This window comes from Artemia sp. Qi Xiang Cuo, chromosome 6 (genome assembly GCF_049724085.1).
Source record: "Artemia sp. Qi Xiang Cuo chromosome 6, ASM4972408v1, whole genome shotgun sequence".
NCBI lineage: Eukaryota > Metazoa > Arthropoda > Branchiopoda > Anostraca > Artemiidae > Artemia > Artemia sp. Qi Xiang Cuo.
In genome coordinates this window covers 49,186,941-49,211,517 of record NC_142799.1, presented here as the reverse complement: position 1 = coordinate 49,211,517, position 24,577 = coordinate 49,186,941, and the positions used below count along the sequence as shown (strand labels likewise).

General features: G+C 36.0%; 1 protein-coding gene across 1 annotated transcript in view; it reads left to right on the top strand.

Moving 5' to 3' along the window:
• LOC148951321 (E3 ubiquitin-protein ligase HECW1-like) overlaps nucleotides 1-24,577 on the top strand; it is a 186,453-nt gene that overhangs the window by 93,383 nt on the left and 68,493 nt on the right. Inside the window, exons 10-11 of the mRNA XM_089090804.1 lie at nucleotides 2,682-2,780; nucleotides 8,470-8,659. Coding sequence (XP_088946930.1) covers nucleotides 2,682-2,780; nucleotides 8,470-8,659 — 289 coding nt within the window. The remainder of the gene's footprint in view (nucleotides 1-2,681; nucleotides 2,781-8,469; nucleotides 8,660-24,577) is intronic.

Genomic DNA, 24,577 nt, shown 5'->3' with positions numbered 1-24,577 from the left:
GTTGGTTGTTTTGGTTGATATACAATTGTTTTGATTGTTTTTGGTGTATATACAATTGTTTTGGTTGGTTGTTTTGGTTGATATAACATTTTTTTGATTGTTTTGGTTGATATACAATTGTTTTGATTGATATACAATTGTTTTGATTGTTTTGGTTGATATACAATTGTTTTGGTTGGTTGTTTTGGTTGATATACAATTGTTTTGATTGTTTTGGTGTATATACAATTGTTTTGATTGATATACAATTGTTTTGATTGTTTTGGTTGATATACAATTGTTTTGGTTGGTTGTTTTGGTTGATATACAATTGTTTTGATTGTTTTGGTGTATATACAATTGTTTTGGTTGGTTGTTTTGGTTGATATAACATTGTTTTGGTTGATATACAATTGTTTTGGTTGCTCTATTTTTATTTTTATATATATTCTTTTCTTTTTAGATTTAAATTGTGCGCTTTTTTGTTTTTATTTTACGCTTAAGACGCCTTATATAATACAGGCAAAATGTTCGTTTCATTGTTTTTCTTCTTTTTCTTCACACGGCCCATAAAACCGGTTTGTATACTCTGGATTTTTTTCTTTGTTTCGTCATGGTAGGCCAGTTCGCCTTTAAATGTTTTGTACAAAATACGGCACTATAATTTTTTCCCGCTGGTTTCAGTAATTAAAACCGTTTTCAGTAATCACAAATGTAAGCTGTAAATGCCATGTGATGGTTATGGAAACAACACACCTGTTATCTAAGAGACTTTATTGTTATTATTTGCTTTATTGCTGATGCTTATGTAAATTCAAGCTTAATAAATGAAAAAAAAACACAAAACTAAAAGATGGTCCGGATGTGTAGACTTCTTTTTCAGCTTCCTAGATCAATTTCCAAGATATAGTGCTCTCTGAAGATTTGAATCAAAGGAGCTTAAAAAATTCTTCAATATTCAGTTTTTTGATAGCTTATTATTCGATGTCTCCTCTGGTAAACCTGACGTTAGACAAGCTTCAAAATGGAGAAGGCTTTGACACTGAAAATTACATTGAAGCTGATGCTTGAATAAGTTTTTCAAATTTGTATGATATGAGTGTTTTTCAGTGTGTCAAGTAACAGATTGGATTAACCCCAACTTCCCCAGGCGGATGCAATCTACCATATATAACAACAGACATCTAACCTATCTCATGGTATTTGCAGGGGCAGATCCAGGATTTTCTTTTTTGGGGGGGGGGGGCAAAAGAGGTTGAGTCGATATGCTTGCGTTAGGAGCAAGTTTAATTAACGCAAACTTGTGTTAATTAAGTAAATTACACTAATTTTGTCTACGTTAGGGGGGTGCCCCCCTCGCCCTCCCCCTGGATCTACCACTGGATATTTGGCTTGATCGTTTGCTGCGTTCTGTCGATTCGTGATTCCTCCAAGCAGCTAAGTTGCAATTTCTACAGTTATATTATGCCAAATGTGGAACATACTTGCTCCGTGTAGCACCCTGGCCTCAGCTCGACATAAATTGAAAATTTCGAGGGTAGCCAAAAGCGAGTGTGCACAATTATTTTAGGAGGCCAGTATGTTACTTACGAAGATTGTCTCAAGATATTATTTCTACCGACCCTTAAAAAAAGAGAAAAATATGACCAGACGATAAATCTGACTTTAAATGTCTGTCGTTTAAAACTTACCGATATATTCTTTTTTTCTGATTAAGTGTCAGATAAATTGTAAAAGACAGTTTACTCGAATTCTTGGTCTTCAAAACCTAAGCCTGTCACCTGTTATTTCGACTGACCGTTGCTTGTCTTCATTTGTACCTTACTTTGGACGTAATTTTAATTCCTGAGGTTATTTTAAGTCTGTTGTCAATGAGTATACTAACATATAATTGACAATCCGATGCTAGCATGTTTTTTTGTGTGTGCTATCGTGAAGATTAAAGAGTTATTTATTGATTTACAAATAATAACATCCATCATGTGCGTTTTAATGGAAACAGTTGGGCAGAACCACAGATATAGCGTCAGTTGCCTTACCTTTATCCGATTATTTCTAGCGTTAATGATTATTATCCAGACACTTGCCTATGCAGTTTTATTGGGCTAATCCTTGTAATCTTTGATGCTATAATTCTGCCTCCAAAGCAAATCGCAAGCAATCTTGCTTGTCGAAATATGATGACAAGCGCGTTGAAACCTACATTGGGAGTATCTACGACTTTTTTTTTAAATGACACATTTTTGAAGCGATAATATCCTTTACTCTAATTTTGTTGTGGTTAAATTTCGTTTCTACATAGAAATTGATTTTCTTTCCTGTAAATGGCATAAAGAAAACTCTTCCCCTTTTTCTAAACCTGTGTGAAGTTTCTAGCTCGGAGACTTGTGCCCATTTTTTCATGTTTTTGAATTATGAATGCAAGCACGATGAAGCCTACAGTAGGAATAGCTAAGATTTTTTTGATTTTAGAACTGAACACAATGTTTGAAGCTATGATATCCTTTATACTAACATTTTTATCAACTTTTATTTCTGTCCAAAAATATATTTTTCTTTCTTGTAAACGGCATAAAGAAAACTAATAAGTTAATGCCCTGTTCATGCTTTTTCTAAACCTTTGTGAAGTTTCTACCTTTGGGTATTTTGTGCCCATTTTTGTTTTTGTTTTCAAAATAACAAGTAACTAATGAAATTTTCAGGTTTCGATTTTGTGGCCGTGTTCTGGGTCTTGCTTTGGTTCACCAGTATCTCCTAGACGTCTTCTTTACTCGACCCTTCTACAAAGAGCTTCTCTGCTTGTAAGAGTTTAGTTTTATTAATAGTTTACATGTTTTTGATAAAATTACTTATTTGTCGGACTAGAAATTATGTGTTGTTGTTTTACCTGTTTCACCGGAAACTGAATGTTTATTTTGAAATTATAAGTTTTACCCCCCCCTCCCCAGGGGAAAAGGAATCATGCAGCAAATTGTAGCAGGAAAAGGTCGAAAATAAGGATTTTGAGTCTTAGAGGAATGCAATTAATTTGTCAAAATATATGATGATCCCTGTCCTTCCTATAAATTCCTTTCTGAACCAATCCCCTTTTCCTGGACCTGTAAATGAATTATACGGCATACTATGTCTCTTCTAATAAGCCTTGCTTGAAACAAATTCCCATAGGGAGAAGGCTTTCACAGTGAAAGATGACATCTCTCTCTCTCTCCTATCCTAACCTGGGAAAAGTATTTTGTAAATTTATGGAATGTAGTTTAATTACTTTCTTAGAATCCTGTTAGGATTTCAGAAACAAATACAACTTGCTAATTGTTTAGAAAATTGATCTTTGCCCAGCGTGAGGATTAATTTTGTGTCTAACATCTTGCCTTGTTTCACAGAGTCTGCTATTTTCGAGTGTAGGCCACTTTGCCGTATTTATAAGTGCTTAGAAAAGAGAAAATGAAGACCAAATTTTCTTTCTGTTCGAGTTCTCAAAAACTGTATAGTGATGTACAAGGTTCGTTCTTTCGTATCCTCCTTGTACTATATAACTCTAAGCTGACAATCTATGTTTCTGGGTTTGGCAAAATTCCTGCAATAAAATTATGACAGTTTTCCAAACCATCATGGTAGCAGCCGTAGCTGCAACCTAGCAAAGAACGAAGCACGAAAAAACGAAAAAATCGGCTAATGAGAAAAATTGTTATTTGTAGCTGATACCGGTATCGTAACTGTTATCTCGGTTAGTCGTAATTTCAAAAAAATAGTCTAAAAGCCCTCGAAATTGTGTTTGATCGAAACAAAAAATGCAGAATTGGAATTTCCATGCTTGAAAACTGTATACAGAAAACTCAAAGTTCCCTGGCATGAACTACAAGGAAAATGACTTTTTCTGCATAGGTTGCACTGATGTCCTTTGTTTCTCGAATGCTAGTGGGGCACGGGTACATCATAGAACTGTTTTAAGGGGTCATACATTTAAGGAACATGAAGCTTCTGGGAGAAACTTGTAAAATGCTTGCATACGCACTTTTAGTCTGGAGATGTTTTTTCATTTGACGTTATTTATTTTGTTGGATTTAAAATAGTAAAAGCTATTTACCTAAGTATTTGAGTTACATAATTAACCATTTGTTGTTCAGAGGACGTAGACCCTTACTCGCCCAACTGTTGGTTCAAAAAAGCTGTATTCCTGCCACGAGTTATCACATGCTGTAAGTAAATACTGTACGATCTGCTTAGATTGACTTAGATTTACAGATTTTGCAGGTAAACTTGAATTAATGCACAGAAAGTTCTCAAACACAGCTTGCATCTGTATTTCTCCACATTAACGCCTAATTAAGGTCTATAAGTTTTTAGTTTTTTTTTCTTTCTCCCTCCTTTTATGTTTGTTTTTTCTCCTTTTTTTATATTTTTTTATTAGCTTATATTTGTTGTTCGCTGTGTTTATTGTTTTCTATTTCTATTTTTACTGTTTTATCTATGCGTTAATCCACGTATTATACTGTTGTATAGTGTGGGTAATAATATAATAATGATTATTATAATTTTAATAACCAAAGTTTAAAAATCTGGATATTTAAGTATAAATATGGAAGAAATCATAAAAAAGAAATAATTGCAGAAAATCGGAAATTTTCTGTCTGGTTATTAAGATTTCTTGTGCGGTTATGTTAAATATCTTGCCGTATAAGATCAAATATTTTAAGTCAAGAAAATCTAGATTTTTTGGTCTAGATATTTAAAAGCCGTTCTTTGCAGCGACTGCCCCCGAAGCTTAAATTATACTTAAGAAACTGACATTCTTTGCTACAATACTGTCAAAAAATTCATAAGAAATACCTATTTTTTTAAAAAAACCAACGGGTTCAGATTTTTAATCTCCCGACAGAGAAGCTATAAAGATATTATGGTCCATTTTAGTCTTGCTTTTATCGACTGCACTTTTTCAGTACTTAAATTTGATTATTGTTATGTTGTTAGTGTATGATCCTTAAATGTTGTTATATTTAACAATAATCTGTTATATTTAACATATAAAATATGTTAAATTTTGCGTTGATATTGCTAGTGGATGATCCTTAAATCACTCCCAATTTTAGTTTATTTTGGTAAATATTTACTTTGACGCTACTTATTATATATTGAAAAGGGTATATGCACAAAAATTTAATTACATTCTATTAAAAAAAAAAAAAAAAAAAAAAAAAAAAAAAAAAAAAAAAGCGTCATTGACTCGCAAAATCATTATTCAAATTAGAACTGTCCTATCTTGCATGTTTGATGGTTGAATTAACTTTATTTTCGTATGTTCGTTGTAAGTCTTCTTAAACAGTCTTACCCAAATTTAACTATTGCAAATCTAGTATGTCCTGTTTCAATTACTTTTTAAATAAGTGGTCAATTTAGGGGCCCTTTAAAGAAGATAATGGTTGATAGTTTTTCATGTTATACCATTGCTTTCTGCAATTCAATAGGAAAATTGGATTGTTTTGAACTGTGACGGAAATATAGGATTTGTTTCTATATTCCTCAAAAACGAAGACGTTTTTGTAGCTTAATAACGAAAGAGACATAAAAACCGAAAAGATATAAAATATTATTTTCTTTTTCTATGCTAATGAAAAAAGAACAGAAAATGATTTAAAAACTTTTTCTGCAAAATAACTCCATTAAACCAAAAGAACTCCATTAGAACTGAAGAACTCCAGAAGATCAAAGAACTCCATTAAACCAAAAATGAGCAGAAATAAAGAACACAAGACCAGAACATAAAGAACATAAGAAATAAAGACCAGAACATAATTTGCCCTTTATTGAATTGATTAAAAAATTTTTTCCACAAAATAAATTTTTCAAAGAAAAGTAAAGAACTCTAATAAACAAAAATGAGCAAAAATAAAATAAAATAATCTACGAAACGTGAAACTACCGCAAATCAGCATCAATAAATAAATGAAACCCAAAACGAACAGAAATTACAATAAATAACCGAGTCAAACTCAAAACGAGCAGAAATTAACACAAGTTGTGCTCAAAACCGCTATGCCTTCCCTAGGCCAGGAGATAATTTGCACTTTACTGAAAAAATTATTTTTTTTTTTACTTTTATAACTTTAATAAATCAAATAATATTAACATTTTGATTACTAAATATCAGTATATGTATATTAAACTGACAATGCACATTCATTTGTACTTTCGTAGACTAACAAAATGGCTATCTCAAAATTTTGATTGGATGTGTTTGGGGAAAAGGTGGGCGTGAAACGGGGTTAGTTGCCCTCCAAACACTTTCGACTATTAAAAAGGGCGCCAGCCATTTCAATTTCCAATCGAATGAACCCTTTTTGAAGTTTCTACGACAACGCGTTCTATAAAAACCTTATATGCCCCAAAGGTATAGCTTGCAACCCCTTTCTCTAAGTCTGTTGGGGAGTTGACTCGTCAAAAACATATTATCTATATTTAAATCAACTACGCTGAACAAAATGGATATCTCAAAATTATGATTGGATGTGTTTGGGGAAATGGTGGGCGTGAAACGGGGTTAGTTGCCCTCCAAACACTTTCGACTATTAAAAAGGGAGCCATCCATTTCAATTTCCAATCGAATGAACCCTTTTAAAAGTTTCTACGACAACGCGTTCTATAAAAACATCACATGCCCCCAATGGCATAACTTACAACCCTTGTCTTGATGGTTGTGGCGGACTGGCCTCGTCAAAAACATATTTTTATCTGGATAGCAACTATGCTGAACAAAATGGCTGTCTAAAAATTTACGCTGGATGTGTTTGGAGAAAACGTGGGCGAGAGAGGGCAGTTAGTTGCCCTCAAATTACTTTAAACTATGAAAAAAGGCACTAGCCTTTTGAATTTCCAATTGAGTGAGCTCTTCTTCAAGTTTTTATGACAAAGATTTCAATAAAGACATATATGCCCCCAGGACATAAAATATAACCCTTGCCTTGAACACTGTGGGGGGAGTGTCCTACTCGAAGGTATAATTTCCTGAACTTTAAACTGCCTGGAACACAATAATTATCTCAAAATTTTGATTGGATATGTTTGGGGAAATGGTGGGCGTGGAAAGGGTGTTAGTTGCCTTCCAATTACTTTCGACTATTAAAAAGGGTACTAGCCATTTTAATTTCCAATCGAATGAGCCCTTTTTGAAGTTTCTACGACAACACGTTCTATAAAAACCCTATATGCCCCATGGGCATAACTTACAACCCTTGCCCTAGGGGCTGTGAGGGGGTTGTCATCCTCAAGGACCTAATTTACAGAACTTATAACTACGTTGAATAAAATGTCTTAAAATTTCAAAATTTTGATTGGACATGTTTGGGGAAAAGGTGGACGTGAGAGGCGGGTTAGTTGCCCTTTAATCACTTTTGACTATTAAAAAGGGCACTAGCCCTTTGAATTTCCAATCGAATGAGCCTTTTTTGAAGTTTCTACGACAACGCCTTCTATAAAAACGTTATATGCCCCCAGGGCATAACTTACAACCCTTGCCCTGAAGGCTGTGGGGGAGTTTCCTCCTCAAAAACATAATTTTTATCTGGAAATCAACTACGATCAACAAAATGGCTATTTCAAAATTTAATTGGATGTGTTTTGGGAAATGGTGGGCTTGGAAGGGGTGTTAGTTGCTTTCCAATCACTTTCGACTATTAAAAAGGGAACAAGCCGCTCCAATTTCCAATTGAATGAGCCCTTTTTGAAGTTTCTACGACAACTTCTTCGATACGAAGTGCCCTGCTCCAAAGGAAAAAAAATAATAAATAATACAGTGTGCCAACATCGTTCTTATATGCCCTCAGGGCATAACTTAAAGCCCTTGCCCTGATGGTTGTGGGGGAGTGTCCTCCTCAAAAACATATTTTCTATCTGGAAATCAACTACGCTGAACAAAATTTCTATTTCAAAATTTTGATTGGATGTGTTTGGGGGAATGCTGGGCGTGGGGGGTTAGTTGCCCTCCAATCACTTTCGACTATTAAAAAGGACGCTAGCCACTCTAATTTACAATCGAATGAGCCCTTTTCGAAGTTTCTACGACATCTCCTTCGATACGAAGTGCCCGGGTATGAAAAAAAAAAAAAAAATTGTGCCAACATCGTTCTTTATTTAGGCAGCGCTATTGTGCTGCCTATGAAACAAATACTTTCTAAACGTTTTCACTTTTTTAACTTTGACGAATAAAAAATTATTAAGATTCTAAGGAAAAAATATCAGCATATGTATGTCAAACTGTTGATCCACGTTCATTTGTTGTTGTTTTTTTCAGTGAAGTGCAAAATATGTTCTTTTCTTGAGAAGGCATTGGGGTTGTCAGCCCTACTCATTTTAGTTTCTATTCGTTTTGAGTTTAACTCGGTTATTTATTGGAATTTCTGTACGCTTTGGATTTCAGAGGGGGCCAAGGGAGGTTGAACTAAAATTTTGCGCTGAATCCTTTATTTTGTTTTATATATATTTTTATGTTATTTTCAGATCTCTGTGCCTAAGTGATTTGGAATCGGTAGATCCTGAGTTCTACCAAAGTGTTACCTGGTTAAAAGAGAACACCATTACTAACCTCGATTTGACATTTTGCGTTACAGAAGAAATTGGCGGCAAACATTTTGAAAGAGAGCTTAAAGCTAATGGAAAAAATATTTCAGTCACCGAAAAGAACAAAAAGGTATTGTCGTTTATTTGCTTTTTCTTCAATGGGATTTCGTCGATAAAATTCAAGGAAAACACAATAATATTAGTAAATATTGTAATATTATTAGTAAATATTGTTTGAAAATCTTCCAGAAAAAAGAGATCAGTGAATGGGAAAACAAGCATTATAGCTCACTTTATTTTTTAATTTCCGAGATAAAATTTTGGAAAAAAACTTAACATTTTCACAAGTTTACATAGAAGTGAAAACAACGGTTCGATGCTTTTCATAAGACCAGTCTTTTCTTAACATGAAAAAATTTAATAAAGAACTAATTTTTGTTTCTTATTCTACAAATTGTTAATCCCTGAAAATAAATTTATTTTATAAGGCCTGACTTTTATTGTTAAAAAAGATATTTTTGAATTCCAGATGCCTGTGCCTGATTTGTCGAAATTTATTTTCTGTCTAAGAAAATTTTCAAAACACATTTAAATATATTCCGAATATACCTGTACATACAGAGGGGTGGAAGGGGATATCTCTCGCCTGCGAGTCTAGTCTGCAACCTAGTCTTTTATTCCACTGAACAAACTGAAAAATTGGGGTATAAAAATTTAATTTTCCAGTTTTGGAAAAAGAAGTATTTAAACATTGCCGCATGCAACTGAATAATATGGCTCCTTGGTATATAGCAATTTAGTTTTTCAGTTTTGGAAAAAAAAAGTATTTAAATATTGCCGCATGCAATTGAATAATATGGCTCCTTGGTATATAGTAATTTAATTTTTCAGCTTTGAAAAAAAAAGTATTTAAATATTGCCGCACGCAACTGAAATATATGTCTCCTTGGTATATAGTAATTTAATTTTTCAGTTTTGGAAAGTAAGTATTTAAATATTGTCGCATGCAGCTGAATACTATGGCTCCTTGGTATGTAGTAATTTAATTTTTCAGTTTAAAAAAAAAGTATTTAAATATTGCCGCATGCAACTGAATAATATGGTTTCTTGCTATATAGTACATGAAATCCAATAAATCAATGTTTGAGGTGCTGAAGTATTTTTCCTCCCATTTATTACGGTGGTCACCTACTTTTTCTCAAATAAATGCGTCTCTGCAAATACGCCCAAATACATGAGCATTAGAAGCACAATAACTCATTCCAGAAGAAGAAAGTTAGATACCCCCTTGTATCATATCCAAAATATATAGTTTTGGTGTATATATATATATATATATATATATATATATATATATATATATATATATATATATATATATACCAAAAATAGAAAAAAAATGTAAGCAAAGATTTTTCAAATGTGACTAACAATCTACGCTTTGAGACTTTGTTTCAAACTATTTTAATAATTTTCAATAGGTTGAGGACCTACCTCAACCTACTCGCCCTTCCCACGCACATTATATATAGAATGCTCGGAGAAAAAAACCTCAAGTCTTTTCGCCCGTAAGGAGTCTAAAAGACCTTAAACTTACCCAAACATTCTTGACCTGCTCATTGAAAATCATTTACCTGTTCTTGAAAATTACGCCACACATGGAGAACTTCTGCTTTGAAAATTCTCCAAGGACAATAAAAAAAACGCGTAAAAACTTCTCTCATTATTTAAATTGGGGGCTGATGGAGGGGGGATTTGGTGGAAAATATACTTGATCAGAATTCTGAGTATCTTAGGAAAAATATGTAGTTTTTGAAAAATTATGTTTTACAGTTTTTCCTTTTTAAAAATGGGTCATATCTGGGAGAGATATACACCCCCACTCATGGGAATGCCCTTAGATAGACTTTGTATTGAAAATAATTCTTGGCTATTATTTCAAAGTATACTATATATTATAATGTTGTTTATTTCTTTTGTAAGTATTACTGTAGAAGAAGGGAAGGAAAGTCAATTAAAAGCACTTACTTAGAAAACAAGGAAGAAGAGCTCGTAGCTGCTTTCTAAAAAGGCGATAATTGGCTATTAGCAGTGACAAGATTTTGGTTTTAATCAGTGTGTATTTGACACGGCCACGAAAAGGGAACAATTACCTAATGAATCTGGAAATATCGGATTTTGTGGATTTTTTCCTGACAACTATTTTTTCTTCATTTTCTCTCCAAGAGCGGAATAAAGGGTCCGCATCCGTAATGACTATGGGAAAAAGACGGGAACACGGAAGAATTGCTGAGTATCCAAAACGCTATTGACTGTCAAGGGGAATGGACAGGAGTACTTCGATTAGTAGGAAAAATATATCACCAATTGACAGCGGAAACCTCTTATATGCATCTTTTTCTTAACAATTCAGAAGAGGTGAAAAACTGTACGGACCTTAGTGTAGCCTAGTAATTCTAGTTCGAAATTCAAATTTTTCTTAGACATATCCTTGCACTTACGACTCATTCATAGTAAATCTTGAACTATAGACCGACTACTAAAGTGACGAATTTATTTTCATGACTTTGAAGTCATTTTTGCATCAAAATAAAGAACGGAAAAAAAGATTTTTGCTTTTCACCGATTATATAACAATAATCAAAATAATAATTTATTATTTATCCCCTGTACATAATAATAAGACACCAAGAGGAGTGTGGAAAAAAAAACAACAGAAAACAAAAAGGACGCTCACAAAATAACACAATTATTGATAACTTTAACTTTTAAGCACTCACTCGACGTGGATATTGAGGAAGATTTTCTAAGGGGTGTCAAAAATGACATAGATTGGCGCGAAAAACGCATTATATAGCAAACCAAGGGTTCTCTTATAAAATTGGCCCTTTACCTTGCTTTATCTTAAACACTATCTTTGTTTTCAAGCTATACCTTGAGGAAGAAATAGAATGTAGTTCTATTCTGTAAGTCAAGAATTATAATCAATTTTGTCTTTTTTTCATTTTTTTCAGTGAAAATGCAAAAAAAAACATTCAATGAGAATAAGAGGATAGACAAAGAAACTAGATTGAACATGTCCCCCTACCCCCCCCCTCCCAATTGACGCCTCTACTTATGCAAGAACCATTGAAGCGGTAATTGGTGCTTTGAAATGAGCCTCAGGGAAGCAGAAATTTTTCGTCTTGAAAATTCCCTCGTGTTTTTGTCTCTACAGAATATAGGTGATGTTCGACTCGTCACAATCCCGTAAAAAAGAAATGCAAGAGTTTGGTTTACTACGACTTTAATCTTAAATTATAACATTTAATGTTAAATTACAGCGACTTTTTGTAAGCTGTAAAAAATGCAATTACTTTTTCCTCTCTTCCTTTGTATTCACTCATGGATTAAAGATTCAAAAAAAGTTTAAAAGATTTCAAGTGTCAACATTAGCGTTGTGTTATACTTTTGTCTCTTGAAGAAAGAAACGAAAAAAGAAATTAAGTTGAGGGAATACTTGGTATGACAGTTGACAAAAGCTTAAATCATCGTCGCAAGCAGGAAATTAAAACATTTTTAAGACCCTCTTAATCATCTTTTCCGTCCACGACCTAAACTAAAGAAAGATTGACTCCCATTTTTGCCAACAGAGGCGTGAGAGCTAGCGGTCGTATTTCATTGCGGTATGGAAATAACTTAATGTTTGCAATTCCTTAATGCTTGGCCTGGATATTTCCTTGAGACTTGTTTACCAATTTTTTGTGATTAGTTTCTTGAAAGGTCGACTAATTTATTTGACCTATTTTTTGAGATGGTTCCCAAAAGTCTAGTGGCTAGAATGTGATGTTTTGTGGTGAATCAATCCCCTTAGAAATGAGATCGGAAACGAAGACCCGTGGATCTAAAGTAGAGAAATGGTTCTATATTTCACGAGTTCTTTCTAGCTCTTTTAGTGGCTCCTTTATCTGTCATACATTATTGTTTTTGTCTTAATGAATTCTCCATTTCTGTTAACATGCAAGACCCGATATATAGATGACGAATCATGAATAATTTATTTTCATAACAGCCTGGGATTCTTCTCGTCTGAATATTTTTTTCCGCGAAAAAATGATGAAAATTCGGAACATGTTGAAATACACTCAAGAACTCAATGAAGTCTGCCACCAACTGCTGTTATTTTTTCTCTCTTTTTGCTGTTTAGGCAGGGCCGGATTTAAAGCTCTGACCCTTCTAGGCCTAAACGTTTCTGCTACTCTGTTTTTGCGAGATTTTCGGGGAAATTCCCAATATTCGGGGATAGTGGAAGCACTGAACAGAAGGGAATTGATAAGCCAAGAGTAATGAAAGAGAGAGGTGATACCGAACTCTCAGCTGCCATTCTTGGGGGACACATGACAGTTTATAAGTGGCCACGAAATTCCTGTATTGCTTTAAAATCACTTTTCTGTGAACAGGCAGCGTGGCGGCGGAGTGCATCTAGCAAAAATTGCTCGGTGATAACTTATTGCGCCCCTGACATTGAGCATACCTAGGCCTGGGTGTAGTGGGCCTATTGGTAAATCCTGGCATGTGTTTAAGGGTATTGTATTAATTTCAGGGGAGTTCACCAGACCTATCCTGTGTGCTACCATTTATGCAAATTGTCGTGGGAACTTAGTTTTGTTGCGATGTTTGGTCCCTGTTGCTTGACCAAATGTCGAAGTTGAAATTTATTGTGAAGTCATTGAGACTCTAGGCCAATGTTCCAGAAAAACTACTACTACTACTACTACTAACAAATTACTGCAGCACCACGCCGCCTGAGGCCAACACAGTTATGCACGTTCCTCCCCCAACCCAGTCTATTTCAAGTCTCTCTCTACACTCTTCCAATAAGTTCAATTTTTTCTTAAATCCTTCCTTACGACATCCTCCCACCCAGCTCAGAGACGACCTGCTTTTCCTTTGGTTCTAGATGGCGGACCGAAAAGTACGATTTATGGCAATCTGCCATCCTTCATCCACAGAATATGTCCTATTCATCTCAACCTTTCTTTCATTAGGGATAGAACTATCTCAATAGGACGCCCTAGAAAGAGGGATAGAACTACATTTTTCGTACAGCTTATTTTTTTTATATACGGTTAGTTTTAAGGATCCCGAAAACAATCCGTAGACAGTTCCTGTGGAAAACAATTAATAAATTCACCTCCGTCTCTCAAAGTGCCTACGTTTCAGAATCACGCTTGTCCACTGTCATCACTGTAATTTCAAATGTTCTTGCTCAGTGGTATGACAAAAAAGCCTGAAACAGAAAAACTTTGTCGCTCAAGTTTATCTTTTGGAAATCAATTTGCTTTTCGTTTACATTACTGCTTCTGTTGCGCATGACACCGAAATGCTGGATCTGCTCTTTGACTAGTGCTGTGGACCTCGTTCATGGCCAAATCTGGGTTATGCCACCCAATTGTTGTTTGATACCTTTGTAAACCTCTTTTTAAGTTCTTTCTATATGCCCTTTTATATTGGCAGATGTGATGGTTTACGTAAATTCCAAAGATAGACGATAAACGTTGGTGCATGGTCTTTATTAAATAACGTGAGAATGCACATAGAGAAAATAAGGTAGCACAAGAACAACTAGCTACGACGGAGGCGAAAGATGGACTGCCTTTAGAACTCAGCCAAGAATGTAACTTTCCTGGAACGGAAGTTCCAGCTATTGGTTGTTCAACCATGCCTGGGAACGGACCCCTTTCCCACGACTAGCTTTAGTCCCAACAGCCCCCCTGGACTGTTCTCGTTGACATATACATGGCCAAATATCTAAGAAACGAGACGCCGGAAAAGCCTTCTCGAATTTACGTTCCAAATACTTTACAGATTCTCCCCCCTGTTTTAAGTTAAATTTCCCAAATTTGGCTCATCCCCTTCTCATTAAACCCTCAAACTTTAATTGAATTCAAAACATTCAACACCCTTCACAAATTATTCACTTCTCACCTACTAACATTCTTCAGCATAAACTAGTAAAGAATTACATAATATAAACACTACACAATACTTGCATAAGTAAAAATTTATATAGTATAAACGAACCACACCAATAACAGTAGTCGGAAACTCGATATTTTAACACTTCATTTTTCTTTGTATACTTTAAAATAGACTTGTTCCCCATACCCCTGAATTTGATGAGGACAAGGAAAGTTGGGATTATGTATAAACTTTGAATTAGGGCAAAAGGAATGACCGGGAAAGGCTAATTAATCCTGAAAATACCAGCGACAAATAAATGAAATTGCAAACTCTAAAAATCATACCATGCAGCAATGACGTTAATATATTATTCCCAATAAAATCCTCGGGGTTTTATTGCTATGGAACGCCTCGGTTTTGACCTATTTGGTTTTGCTCTACTAACTTGTGGTTTGACAAATGGCAGTACTACTGTTGATATCTCTACATAACTATTAGCGCTACGCATTAAAGCCATCCCGTGAGGCATCAACCTCATCTCGCGAGATATTACAACCAGCTCCCTCTCCCTGGGTAGCCAAACCGCCCTGCGAGGCATCAGTACCATCTCGCAGTGCAACAAAAAAAACAAACCCGTGAGGCATGAGTACCATCACTCGTGAACTAGAAGCAAGCTCCCTGTCCCTGGTTAGCCAAACCCCCCTGAGTGGAATCAGTAACATCTCGCAGTGCAACAAAAAAAAAACAACCCATGAGGCATCGGTACCATCCCACGGGACCTTAAAACCAGCTCCCTTTTCCTGGGTAGCCAAAACGCCCTGCGAGGAATCAGTACCATCTCTCTGTGCAACAAAAAAAAAACCATCCCGTGAGGCATCAGGACCATCCCACGGGACATTAAAACCAGCTTCCTTTTCCTGGGTAGCCAAACCCCCCTGCGAGGCATCAGTACCATCTCGCAGTGCAACAAAAAACCCATCCCGTGAGGCATCAGTACCATCCCACGGGACTTCAAAACCAGTTCCCTTTTCCTGGGTAGCCAAACCGCCCTGCGAGGAATCAGTACCATCTCGCAGTGCCTTCTCATTATCATTGAGTCCAAATTTCACCCTCGTCAGCGCAGAAAGAAATTCATCGGAAAAAGAAGACGTGTCTCCTTTCCCCACTATCTGTTCTATCTGTTCATATTGTATTGCAACCTTATACGCATCACCTAAACAAAAACAAATTCTATACTATTCTCTAACAAATACCGTTTGTAGGACGGTCTGATCCACTCCTTGAATAAATTTAGAGCAAATCTTCCAAGAACTACACCATCATCCCTGGCTTCTAAGGACACCCTAAATGACCTTCCTAATCTTTGCATCCTTCTATAGAATAGATATACCCTTTTCCTTAAATTGAGCCACGCCTACAAACCCTGCAACCATTTTGCCTACTATTTTGCCTGGAGTATATACTACAAGTAATCCACCTTTTAAACTTGACAAATTTATAATCGTGGGATCCAGATTCCCAAAAAAGGAGCGAAACAAACCATGGGCCAAAAATGGCGCAAAGCTCTTGAATCAGACCAATTTAACAACAACTGAAATTTTTTTTTTTAACTTTGCAACAAACTCAATTTTTGTAACTTTGTAACAAACTTAATTATTTTTCCACTTTCTGACTTTGTGAGTGGCGTTATTACTAAAAAAAGGGTCAATTAGCGATCCTATTACTTGGGACTGTTGAGGCTGTTCTATTGGAGGATTAATTGGGGTGGTGCTCAGGGGAGTTGGAGGGTTTGTTGGTACCCATGTCTTGATCTTTTGAAGGTAATCATAAAGTTCATCTTGATCGAAATCAGGATCATTTGAGTCAAATAAAAGAGGTGGAAATATGCCATCTCCCCTCCACTGTTTTACAAAATCAAAAGCAACCTTTTTGTTATATCCAGTTTCCGCCGGATCGAGAATAGGAATAAAAACTGACATATTGAGATTAAAATTTGAAAAGCAGTTATTCTAAAAATTTAAATATTTGTTTTAAACACAGCTCTTTAATTACGGACGACAGATTTTGGGCAATAAACTTCACCTTTAACAAGAAGGGTCTAATAAAATTTACTGGGTTGTTTAGTCGTGCTAAATCACTTACGAAAGGTCGTCTGTCTTACATCTAATTGCAGTTGGTCTCAATTAAATCACTAGCGTCAAATGGAGTCACAATTGAGAATTAATTTTCGATTATCGAATTCAAAATGTTAAATTTTGTTTGGAAACTGTCAAATGTAGATCACACGTCAACTGTATAAAATCAGGTAAAAAAAAAAACCAAACGTAGAATGGCTAAGTGAAGGTAGAAATCAACCGGAGACTCTCAGTTGTAGAAATTTGAATTAGTATGTAGAAGCTATCGTGAGGAAATCCATATTGGGCATTGTGTAACAGCCTATTTAAAAATGTTCATTTAAAAGAAAATGTTTCTCAAGAAGGCGCTTTGAATAGAAAAAAGTTCAATACCTCGTAACATTTCGATGCCTTTTTATCAGTCTTTTGTAGTATTTGCGGCTCAATATCACAAGCAATTTTGGTAGCGGGCGAAATAGCTCTTCAATATGTTGCCAGTATTTAGCGTAAGATGTCCTAAATACTTATAACGGTCACTCAAATGTCACTCGGAGGTTTTCCCCTAGTGATATATGCTCCACTAATCTTAACCGATTGCCACCACTCTGTAAACCTCTCTTTAGGTTCTGTCTTTGTGCTCTTTTATAGTGGCAGATGTGATGGTTTACGTAAATTCCAAAGATAGACGATAAACGTTGGTACATGGTCTTTATTAAATAACGTGAGAATACACACAGAGAAAATAAGGTAGCACAAGAACAACTAGCTACGATGGAGGCGAAAGATGGACACCCTTTAGGAATCAGCCAAGAATGTAACTGTCCTGGAACGGAAATTCCAGCTATTGGTTGTTCAACCATACATGGGACCGGACCCCTTTCTCACGACTAGCTTTAGTCCCAAAAGCCCCCCTGGACTGTTCTCGTTGACATATACATGGCCAAATCTCTAAGAAACGAGACACCGGGAAAGCCTTCTCGAATTTACGTTCCAAATACTTTACACCTTGTATATTTTATTACTGTCTATTCTGAAAGAAAGACAAGAATAATATAAAATGTTGACGTGTATTTTCTTTTTTATAGGTTAATGCGTCCTAATCTTATCATGTATTTTTTACTCAAATATTGTCGAAATTGTTGCCTTCTATTTCACTGGTACTCGCTAGATTTTAATGTCAACTTTAATGCTTTATGGGCCGTTTCACTAGTTGCTATTGACCTTTCTTATAATTTCCAGAGTAATTCCCTTTAAGGCTATAAATCAGTCAGATCGGGAGAATTAAAGCGAAACTTGACACAATGAAGAATTATATCTAAGTTTTCAAAAATGTTTTGTGCTTCAGAATCCATTGATCATTTAATGACAAAGTGCTTTATATTGGCAGTAAATTACTGTTAATCGAACTGTTAATCAGTATATTACTACTACTAATAATAACTCACCACAGCACACAGCCGCGCGAGGCCAACACAGCTACGGACACTCCTCCTCCATCCTAATGTATTCAAAACCTCCCACTTTACACCCTCCCAAGAAGTTCCTATTTCCCTTAAATCGTTCTCTACGACACCCTCCCACCCCAACTGCGGACGCCCTGCTTTCCATTTAGCCCTAGACGGTAGGCCGAAAAGAACAATATTTGACAATCTGTCATCCTTCATCCGCAGAACGTGCACTAGCCATCTCAACCTTTCTCTCATGATAGCCCTAGAAAGCGGGATTGAACCACACTTTTCGTACAGCCTACTCTTTGAAATACGGTCAGTCTTCTGGGTGCCCAAAACAGCCCGTAGGCAATTTCTCTGGTGAAACATCTTGCAAATTTCCCATAATCAGTATATTACTGTTAATCAGAGCAAAGTATAAACACATACAACAAGTACTGACAAAACCTATTCTCTCCACACAAAAAAAGTGACCCTTTGTCCGCGTCTCCGGAGACGATTCCATACCTATGCGAACCTGGCGAGTAAATCACAAGTTCCGTAGGTGATTATACTTGTTCCGTAAAAGCTGTAATAAATTTAAATTATTGGCTCCTAGCGATTAAGTAGTACAACATTTACCCTCTAGAGGCGCTGAGGTACGTGGGGTCACTTTTGGAGAGTTTTGTCAGTACTTGGTCAGTATGTGTTTATACTTTGAATCAGAGGGATGTTTGATTAAATTTTGGATCTCTTCTGTAACCGAGCTTCTTTTGTGTTATCTTTATCCAACAAATTTTACAGAAATTCCTATATTGTTTTTTCTTGTCCAGTTTAATTAGTTGTAGGTAGGGCCTTTTTTAACTAGACTTGAAAACAGTGAATGATAGATAAGGTTCCTTCATTTTTTCCCATTGCACATTCAATGCGTTAAAGGCTTCCCTACTTCCCGCACCCCATCCTAGTGCTTCCTCTTCAGCAGTTCTTTCTGCAGCTTTTTACCCTCGGCCACGGAGGAAATAATTCCCGCAGTTTAGCAGGAATCCTATGATTATAGTTGTTTCGAAATTTTTGTTGTCCCTAATTATGGGTTTATCTATTTTTGCTGCTAGTAAAGAGTTTATATTTCTTAGTAAACTAAAGCTTATACTTTGGTAGGAATAGGGTCAATGGCATTTATTCGTGGAAAGTAGGGGGTGGGAGGACAAAAATCTATTTTGAAAAATCTAGGACGGGGCGGTAATTTTGTTTAATTAGTGTTTTAATGGAAATACAAAAAAATGCATATTTTAAATGAAAATACCAAAAAGGGTACTTTTAAAATCTAGAAGGAGTGGAAAACGCCCTCTATTGATGTCACCAGCTCAGACGGTTCCACCTTAATCAGCATCAAGTCAAGACTTCTGTAGACTATCAAGGTAATTTCTTATGTTTGCCCCATTGTTGGTAGTTATTAGAAGTAGGTGATTAAGCTCACCTGCAGATAAGGATTATTAGGCGTCAGTTTTTCAATTTAGTAGTCTTTCTACCTTGCCGTGTCATTATTATTCTTGTTTGAATTTAAATTAAACCAATGGAACAAAAGGATTTAAATTCAAACAAACCTGATGATGACACAGCAAAGTGATGCGATCACCCCTGGTGAAAGGAACCGAAATAAATACACACCCATGACATGAGCGAAATTTCAAAATTTTACATTTAGGGGTTGGATAATTCTGATTAATGGTTTGTTGCGCATCTAAAATATGATGATGCAATTTCTATCAAGTTCAAATAACTTTTGGAGGGTGTCCGCTCCCCCTTTTTTTGAAAGTATGTAAATTTACTATTGCTAATAAATTTTGCTGGGTTTCTTTGTACTTATAAAAAAAAAAAAAAATAGAGTTGGAATCACCATAAAATTTAGACTCTAATGTGTATATATTGTTTCCAAAATTCTAATTTTTAGAGTCTCCATTACTTACAATTTGTTATCACGACCTCTTTGATTTTTACCGGATTTTTTTTTTAGTATACCTGAAATAGCGATTCATAAGAATAAAGAAATGGGTTTTAGGCATATAATAGAATTGGCCCATTTTCGATCGCTACATATTTTACATTTTTGACTGGATGAAAGGAGCATGAATGAACAAAGAGAAATAACTGTCGATGTTCCAATCGGACAGGAACCGTAGTGTGCCTGCCTCTAATTTCGATCCGTACCACCTCGGTGAAACTAATAGGCCTATGGATGATGCTAGTGGCAAACGTTGCAGCTGTAAAGTTCTGCTGTCACCACTCTGTAAACCTCTATTTCGTTCTTTCCATGTACCCTTATTGTATTGGCAGATGTGATGGTTTACGTAAATTCCAAAGATAGACGATAAACGTTGGTACATGGTCTTTATTAAATAACGTGACAATGCACATAGAGAAAATAAGGTAGCACAAGAACAACTAGCTGCGACGAAGGCGAAAGATGGACTGCCTTTAGAAATGAGCGAAGAATGTAACTTTCCTGGAACGGAAGTTCCAGCCCTGGGAACGACCCCTTTCCACGACTAGCTTTAGTCCCAAGAGCTCCCCCCCCTGGACCGCTATCGTTGACACATAAATGTCCAACTAACTAAGAAAAGAGATACCCGGCAAAGCTTCTCGAATTGATGTTAAATACTTTACAGATTCTCCCCCCTGTTTTTAGTTAAATTTCCCAAATTTGGCTAATCCCCTTCTCATTAAACCCTCAAACTTTAGTTGAATTCAAAATATTCCCTTCCCAAATTATTCACTTCTCGCCTACTAACATTCTACAGCATGAACTAGTAAACAATTACATAATACAAACACTACACAATACTTGCATAAGTAAAAACTTACATAGTATAAACGAACCACACTAACAACAGTAGAAAAAAACCATCCCGTGAGGCATCAGTACCATCCCACGGGACCTTAAAACCAGCTTCCTTTTCCTGGGTAGCCAAACCACCCTGCGAGGAATCAGTACCATCTCGCAGTGCAACAAAAAACCCATCCCGTGAGGCATCAGTACCATCCCACGGGACTTCAAAACCAGCTCCCTTTTCCTGGGTAGCCAAACCGCCCTGCGAGGAATCAGTACCATCTCGCAGTGCCTTCTCATTATCATTGAATCAAAATTTCACCCTCATCAGCGCAGAAAGGAATTTATTAGAAAAAGAAGACGTGTCTCCTTTCCCCACTATCCATTCTATCTATTCATATTATTTTGCAACCTTATACGCGTCACCTAAACAAAAAAAAATCTTCATTATGCTGTAACAAATACCATTTGTTGGACGGTCTGATCCCCTCCTTGAATACATTAAGAGCAAATCTTCCAAGGACTACAACATCATCCCTGGCTTCTAAGGACACCCTACATGACCTTCCTAATTTTTGCATCCTTCTATAGAATAGATATACCCTTTCATCCTTAAATTTGAGCCACGCCTACAAACTCTGCAACGATTTTGCCTACTATTTTGCCTGGGGAATATGCTACAACTAATCCAGGTTTTAACCTTGACAAATTTATAATCGAGAGGAGTCAAATAAAAGAGGTGGAAATATGCCATTTATCCTCCACTGCTTTACAAAATCAAAAGCAACCTTTTTGTTATATCCAGTTTCCGCCGGATCGAGAATAGGAATAAAAACTGACATATTGAGATTAAAATTTGAAAAGCAGTTATTCTAAAAATTTAAATATTTGTTTTAAACACAATTCTTTAATTACGGACGCTAGACTTTGGGCAATTAACTTCACTTCTAACAACAAGGGTCTAATAAAATTTACTGGGTTGTTTAGTCGTGGTAAATCACTTACGAAAGGTCGTCTGTCTTACATCCAATTGCAGTTGGTCTCAATTAAATCACTAGCGTCAAATGGAGTCACAATTGAGAATTAATTTTCGATTATCGAATTCAAAATTTTAAATTTTGTTTGGAAACTGTCAAATATAGATCACACGTCGACTGTATAAAATCATGTAAAAAAAAACACCAAACGTAGAATGGCTAAGTGAAGGTAGAAATCAACCGGAGACTCTCAGTTGTAGAAATTTGAATTAGTATGTAGAAATCTATCGCGAGGAAATCCATATTAGGCATTGTGTAACAGCCTATTTCAAAATGTTCATTTAAAAGAAAGTGTTTCTAAAGAAGGCGCTTTGAATAGAAAAAAGTTCAATACCTCGTAACATTTCGATGTCTTTTTATCAGTCTTTTGTAGTATTTGCGGTTCAATATCACAAGCAATTTTGGTAGCGGGCGAAATAGCTCTTCAATATGTTGCCAGTATGTAGCGTAAGATGTCGTAAGTACTTATAACGGTCACTCAAATGTCACTTGGAGGTTTTCCCCTAGTGATATATGCTCCACTAGTCTTAACCGCTTGCCACCACTCTGTAAAGTTCTGCTGTCACCACTCTGTAAACCTCTATTTAGTTCTTTCCATATACCCTTATTGTATTGGCAGATGTGATGGTTTACGTAAATTCCAAAGATAGACGATAAACGTTGGTACATGGTCTTTATTAAATAACGTGACAATGCACATAGAGAAAATAAGGTAGCACAAGAACAACTAGCTGCGACGAAGGCGAAAGATGGACTGCCTTTAGAAATGAGCGAAGAATGTAACTTTCCTGGAACGGAAGTTCCAGCCCTGGGAACGACCCCTTTCCCACGACTAGCTTTAGTCCCAAGAGCTCCCCCCTGGACCGCTATCGTTGACGCATAAATGCCCAACTAACTAAGAAATGAGATACCCGGAAATGCTTCTCGAATTGCTGTTAAATACTTTACACAGCTAAACAAGTAGTACAAGACTTCCTGACAGAAGTCACCTTATTTAATACTATGTATCTCTTCTCGGAGGTCTAAATGGCCCATCTTTAAAAACTCCTAGAGGTTTGAAGTGTCGGTCCTACGAAATCTACAGTATTCTCTGTCGATGCAATGACTATTATATCCTTACATTTGTCTCCCGTAAAATGTAGATACGACTGTGCTAGCTCCTACTTTGTCCAACTTTGTTCTCAGCTTTACTCTGACTCCCCGCATGAAGATTTTACTTTAAGTTCTTCCTTATAACCTCTCTCATTTGGGATGTCTTGCTTTTCGGTTGGCCACAACTTGATTCCCAGGAAATACGATTATAGCAAACCTTCAGTCATCAGTCAACCACTGATCAACCACTTTAGGTTTGCTTTTACAACAGCTTTAGACAGCTTTATAACAGCTTTAGACAGTGAGATTCCACCACATCTTTCATGCAGATCATTGTTTAATGTAAATTCACTCAAATGGTTACTTAACACTATCTTTGAACAATTATTTAGGAAGACATCTAGCCTATGTTTTTTTCAACATACATTGGACCACCCTCGTTTCAAAACCATGCTTCATAACTGTCATTACTGTGGCCTCTAGTCTTAAGCAATTTCTGTGGAAAACGTATAGTTTATGTTCTTCAGCTTTTCTTGAACCGCCCTCGTTTGAAAACCATAATTCACAACTGTCATTAACGTTGCTTTGTAGTGGCGTCATTACGGTGGCTTCTGGTGTATTTATTTTAGTTCTCAGACTTATCTTTCTATTCTCCTAAACTATTTTTACCTGCTAAAGATCACACCGCGTCTTGACTATTCTGTGTTTTCCACCTTCACTACGCCCCCCCCCTCATTACTAACAATGCTATGTAGGTAATTAAAACCGTTCAGTCGGTTCTTTGGTGCCTAATACCATATCTTAATCATGATATATTCTTAGCCCTTGATGTGTTGCTTAGGGCAAAATGCTGCTCAATAATTCATATGAATAATAATAAAAAAAAACGCCTAACTCATGAATCGACACCCAACCAGCAACTAATTCATTTCCAATATAGACCGCAGCAATATTACTTTCGTGCATAGCTGGGGCGAACCTCCAGCATCTTTATTGGGGTGGGGGGGGGGGGGCAAGAGAGGTCCAAATCCGGATAGTCAAAGGGCATAGGATGTGTATAATAATTTTGTTATCCACATTATTGGGGGGAGGGGCAACTGCCCCCTTTTGCCACCCGCAAATGACGCCACCGGTGCATAGTACTAATCAATTTGTTTCCCTGGCATGCTGTACAGGAATAGGAACTTAACTATTGCTTTTATCTGTTTACTGAATCTAATTTCTATCTATTGAATCAAATGCCTGTACAAAGCCTGTAAAGCTAAAAGCGTTTGATAATTCAGACATTTCTAATTGTTAATCTAAGCATGAAAACCTGATAAATGTACCCTCTATCTTTTCTAAAACCACACGGTTCTTCTTTCAATATTTTATCTGCCAAAATATATTTGCCGAATCAGTATCATCATGCTAAGCCATTTTATCCCTACGAAGATTAAGCTTCTGCCTAATAATAGAGAGCATTATCGGATACCTTTACAATACTATCGGAACAAGCTGCCTTATTTTTTTTTTATCCCCTTTAATACTGTCTCTAGATTTCCATACTAGATAAATACTAAATAAATAAATACTGAATAAATACTAAATAAATAAATGCGAAATCAA